General features: G+C 44.1%; 1 protein-coding gene across 1 annotated transcript; it reads right to left on the reverse strand.

The window, feature by feature from the left end:
• Positions 1 to 1,581: 1,581 nt before the first annotated feature.
• On the reverse strand, positions 1,582 to 5,082 carry KIF2B (kinesin family member 2B). The gene has a single exon (XM_055580163.1). It carries the CDS (start codon positions 5,018 to 5,020, stop codon positions 2,969 to 2,971), a length of 2,052 nt encoding a protein of 683 aa, XP_055436138.1. The 5' UTR covers positions 5,021 to 5,082; the 3' UTR covers positions 1,582 to 2,968.
• Positions 5,083 to 5,906: the final 824 nt, after the last annotated feature.

A 5,906-nucleotide genomic window follows, 5' to 3' on the forward strand; every position in this document is an offset into this window, starting at 1 on the left:
TGTTCTGTATCTGGTTAAGTGTGGTGGTCATTTAGGAATATTCACTTTGTAAACATTTGTGGAATTGTATAGTTAAGATTTGTGCACTTCACGGTTATACTTCTTTAAAAATAAAATACAAAAAAAAAATGATATTATTGGTATGAGGATGTTGAAACTCCTAGCAGACTATTAACTTTTATGTGTGGTAGAGAGCAAGGGGAGATGTGAGGGTCGTAATAGAATAAGGACAATGACAATAATAAGAATAAAAATGAGTGAGTCTCTGGCATAAAAAAAATAGGAGAGCAGAATGAAAATAAAGTCACCGTCTAATCTTTTGAAATAGGTGAGATAATTACCAAGGTTCATATAGAAAGAACTAGCTCAGTGTAGCTAAATTACTTGCCTAAAATCACAGATATCTGTATTATAGAACTGGGATTGGACTCTTAAAACCAGTTCTAAGCTCTTATTCTTAACTGGGATACGATTCTTAATGCCATCTTTTTCACTAATTACAAAAGTACTGATTAAAAACATTTCATTTTGAAGGGAAGGCTATCATTTGCTAAGGGATGATAGAATTCCAAAGTTCTGTTTGGTTTAATGATAATAATATATGGCTTTGCCTATGAAACTGTTCTCCTCAGAATGAGACTTGACCCCACCATGGCCAGACTCAAACTCAGCCAAAACCCACAGTAATGAAACTCAGGTTCTTGATGTTTCATTGCAGAACGAATTCAGTGAGAGACAAAGTGATAGATAAGAAGAGGATTTATTCAGAGAGAAACACACTCCACACATGTGGTGTGGTTAGTTTTAATGGGCTGGGTAATTTCATAAGCTAATGAGTGGGAGGATTATTCCAACTATTTTGGGGAAGGGATGGAGATTTACAGGAATTTGGCCACCACCCACTTTTTGGTCTTTTGATGGTGCCTGGGAACTGTCACAGTGTCTCTGGGTGTACCATTTATCTCACTGATTAAGGATCAAGGTCTAGTGGAAGTTGACTTATCTTCAGCCTGTTTGATTTTCATCTGTTTATATTATGTCCTTGGAGTATATCATTCTTTCAAAAGTTGTTCCCTACACCCTCCCCTCCTGTTTCAGCAGAGCTAAAAAATATCTAACGGCCATAATATCGATTAACTACTAAGGACCATGTTTCCAAAGATCCTGATGAAACCAGGATGAAACCCAATGGCTTTTGCTAGGACATAACCATTCTATTCGTCACTGGGACTTTCCAGGAAAGAATACTGGAGTGGGTTGCCATTTCCTTCTCTGGGGGATCTTCCCCACCCAGGGATTGAACCCACATCTCGTGTCTCCTCCACTGCAGGTGGATTCCTTACCTGCTGAGCCATCTGGGAAGCCCACTCTCTGGCAGAAGTGTTCATTTTCCTTTGTAACAGTAAGGCCTCTGCAATTTTGGAGGAAAATATTTGAAAAGAATAGGCACATCTGCCAAAAGTAGTAAAGGAATTTGGGCACTAATTTTTTTGTGTTTCAGGTTTCCCTACTCCACCATTCAATTTCTTTGCAAATAATTCACTTTTTTTTTCTTCAAAAAAGAGTTTGGAACTGCTAGACTTGGAACCAAAAGATCTTTATTATAGCATTCCACAAGTGTTTGCTGAAGGTAAGTGTGCATTAGATTATTTATTATATTTATATTTACATATCAAATTAGCTGCTGCTTCTTTTTGCGAAAGAATGGATTTTGTGATCCTTGAATCAGGAAAATATTCTCATTATACAATTAAACTAGGGCAATGATATTTACCACATTCTTACTACATTCCCTATGCAGTCTTTATGGGAAACGCCCCACTTCAGGACAGAACTTTTCTATTTTTCTGGCTTATTCACTACCCTAACTCCTAACTTGATGGGACAAAACTTTTTATAGGAATCACGTAAGCACAAAATTTGGTAAGGTGAGAAGAAAAAAAAAAAAAAGAAAACAAAACATTAAGACACTATAGTTAGTAATGCAATGCTTCTGCAACACAACACTTCATTTTATCACTCCCAGGAAGCACAGTACTTTGTGATTTCACCTCAAAGATTAAAAATAAAATCTTCTCAATTCTAGGCTCTCATACAAAGCCTCAAAGAAAATCTCTCTCTGCTCCACTCCCACCTCCCTAGTATATCTAGAGCTTAGAAACCATTTGAATCTACCCACCAGTGTAGGAGAAAAAGACTTGTGCATAGGCATTATTGCTGCTGCTGCTGCTAAGTCCAACTCTGTGCGGCCCCATAGACAGCAGCCCACCAGGCTCCCCCGTCCCTGAGATTCTCCAGGCAAGAACACTGGAGTGGGTTGCCATTTCCTTCTCTAATGCATGAAAGTGAAAAGTGAAAGTGAAGTCGCTCAGTCCTGTCTGACTCTTAGCGACCTCATGGACTGCAGTCCACCAGGCTCCTCCGTCCATGGATTTTCCAGGCAAGAGTACTGCAGTGGGTTGTCATTGCCTTCTCCTTCTCAACCCCAGTACTACTGATATTTTCAACAGGATAATTGTTATATATTTGATTCGATATATATTTTGATTTATTATATATTTGACTTTATATATATTATTTGATAATAATTTCAACAGGATAATTATTTGAAGGCTATTCCATATATTGTAGGATGTTTAACAACATCTCTGGCCTTCTACTAGTATCATTCTATACTCCAGTATCCTAGTGATAGTCTAGTACCACCACTCTTCTCATACCGAATTCTGACAAATGAAAATGTTTCCAGACATTGCCAATTGTCCCTAGGGAGTAAAATGGTTCCAAGTCACAAACCACTGTCCTACAGAATAAAAATAAATTACAGAAATACAGAAGAAAAAAAAAAGAGGACATTTCTCACAGCCATATTTAAAGAGGTTTTAAACCTTCCAGGAGGATCTTTCTATCCAGATCATTTAGACAATTTTCCTTTATAAGAAACTTAGAAACTGCAGCACTGTATTCATCATTTCAGGTCTGATCTCTCACCATTGACTTCACCATGCCTGCTCTCCTTTTGAAGGTCAGCTTGTAATAATTTCAGTTTCCTTCGAATCTCAGTCAGAATATCTATTTTCTTCTCCAAAATGGACAATAACTGGGCGATGCAAAAGTCAACGTTGCAGTTTACTTCATCAGATGTATCCTGGATTTTATTATCTGGCCATTGGCTTGCTTCCTTCCAGGAAATTGTTGTATCCACTGATGGAGAGGACAGCACTTTGATTTCTTCAGTCTCTTTCTCCTCCTCACTCTGTAGGCAAGGTATTCTAATAAATTCATCCCCTTGAAGGGACATTTCTGAATTTCTAATGTGATTTTCCAACACCCTTGGCATTTCACGTTCAGCAGGATAAAGACAACGATGGCGAGGCCTTAAATTTAGAGTTATTTCTTTTACTCTATTTGCATATCTTAAAGTGTTGAGGGTATTTTCACAAGAGGCCATCCCTGGAGAGATAGTAGCAATCATGCAAGTGGAGGAGTTCTGGCCTATAAAGGAGTCCCGGAGCACCTGTGTGAGCTTGCTGGCTCTGAACGGGGTATGAGACTTGTTCTGACCCAAAGCTCGGATGCATTCTTTGAGTGCCAGGAGACTCTTATTAATCTCTGCTCCTTCCAGCTGTCTTTTCCGGTTGGCCTTGGCAGTATCTGCTCCTCTTTCATTCCCAGCTAAGTCAACAAGGGAAAACTTGCCATGCAGTTTCCCTCGAGACTTTAAAATGATTTGGAACACTGCGTGGCTCCTGGAAGAGTGGGCATTGACTGATGTCTGTCCTGAAGTCCTGCAACTGTTCCCTAGTTCCACGAGGTTCAGCATGTCCTCCACACAGCACACCTCCTGCTCCTGCAGCCCGACTACCTGGATTTGTTGATTGCCATCCTCAAGGACTTGCAGCTTCTTCTTCCAGTTCAACAAGTCATACACCTTTCCCCCATAAATCTCAAAAAACGTCCCATAGACTTTGAGGTCCAGCTTCTCATAAGCGGAAGTTCTCAGTAAGAGGAAAACATCCTGCGCCACCATGGCGTAAATGCCTTTAGAACAATCTTGGTCCCTTCCCGAAAAGCCTCCGCCCATAGTGTGCGTTTTCCCGCTGCCTGTCTGTCCATAGGCAAAGCAGGTGGCCATGCCATGGCGGAAGATGGACTCAACCAACGGCTGGGCAGTAAACTGATACACCAACTCGTTGGAGGCGGTGTCGTCAAAGGCGTGGTCGAAGCAAAAGGTCTGGTTCTCCAGGTAGCGAGTGAGGTCCACCTTCTGCTTGGACTCGTGCACCATGACCACGTTGTCCGAGGGGATAGTGACGATATCTAGGTCGTCCTGTGTGGCCTCCTGCCGGTTGAGAGGCCGCTTCCTCACACAGACGCAGACGCGGCGGCCGTCCCGCGGCTCAGGGCCGGAAATCCGGCCCCCGCGCAGGCGCCGGCGGCACTCCTCGATCAGGCGCCGGGTCTCATTGTGGGCATTTCCAGTATCTGCGTCCCGGGCGCGCTGGGCGCGAATCTCGCGCTGCTGCTGTCGGCGCCTCTCGCGCTGCTTCTGCAGTTTCTCAATTTCTCGTAGGCAGGCAGATTTCCGCTGCGTCATCAGGCAAGGGCTGCTGGGAACTCTCACGGCCAGGCTGTCCCCCGAGGGCGTTTCGTTTCTCTGGGGAATCTTCCCAGCCCACCGCGCGGCTGTTCGCTGGTCCCCGATAACGGAAGGGGGCGCCAGAGACACGGAGCGCGAAGCCCTGCCCTGCGCTGCGGGCCCAGCCAAGGCCAGAGCTGGATTCAGCAGGAATATGGTCTCTAAAGCAACCTTTTTGCCTTTTTTGACTCCTTTTTCGGCCCACTCTACCGTGACCCAAGCGTTGTCCCGTTTGACCTCTGTGATCACTGCGAGATGGATTCTCCCGTCGGTGCGCTGGATCGCCACGCTGATGCCCGCTTGGAGGTGTCCGAAGTGCGGCTTCACAGGTGTCAAGGACGAGAGGCGCGGGGTGACAGGGAGGAATAACTGGCTGGCCATAGCGCGTGATGGCGGTGTCAGGGCTCGCCCCCTGCCTTGTGGATGGAGCAGCAGGACCGGAGCCCTGATCAGTCTGAAGCTCCCAGAGTACTGAGTGCGCGCCTGGTTTGCACCTGCCTTTGTGAGCACTAGGCCTTGGCCTGGAGCAATTTGCGTCACAAACGGATGGGGAGAAAAGGCAGCCGAGCCTGGGACATCTAGTGGAGAGTGCCGGGGTGGGGGGTGGAAATCATTTCTCTCATGATGCTAGGTGCTAGGTGCAGAAGCAGCTGGAATAGAGCAATTGCCCTCTGTCACTGAGACTGTAACCCTAAGAATTGGGAGTAGGGTGTGTATTCCACGGATATTTGTGCCTACGATTCAAAAATATCCATTTTCTTCTGCAGTCTTGACCTGCAGTCTCAAAGCAAACTGCTTTGAGTTTGAGATCCAGTGAATGTTACCTTTAGCTTCACAACCTTCCAGTGAACAGTGGGAACAAGGAAGGTAGAGCTGTTTGTAAATTACAGTCTTCAAGGAGAGGATCCCAGACAGATTTCCTCAGACTTGGCATCTTTCTTCTGTCCCTCCCCTGCTTCACAACTTAACAATCACAACTTAAAGTTATTCCTTTTTAATGGGATTTCTCATTACAAAATCAAAATGAGTTGACTGGAATGGGTTCTGGTGGTAATTTGCTAATATGAAACTTCCTTTGGTGCAGCATCTGGGTTTGCAAACGTAAGATGTTTATCACATTCTGAGTGGTTCTGACAGCTATAAAGTGAGCTGTACTCATTGCAATCACCACTATTTTTTAGATTATTTCAGTAATTAACTTTCCAAACTCCTTCAGTAATTACACTTCTGGCCTCATTATCCATAATTTGGAAAGGAGTGGTAGTTG

Source organism: Bubalus kerabau, chromosome 4 (assembly GCF_029407905.1).
Source record: "Bubalus kerabau isolate K-KA32 ecotype Philippines breed swamp buffalo chromosome 4, PCC_UOA_SB_1v2, whole genome shotgun sequence".
In the NCBI taxonomy this organism is placed as follows: Eukaryota; Metazoa; Chordata; class Mammalia; order Artiodactyla; family Bovidae; genus Bubalus; species Bubalus kerabau.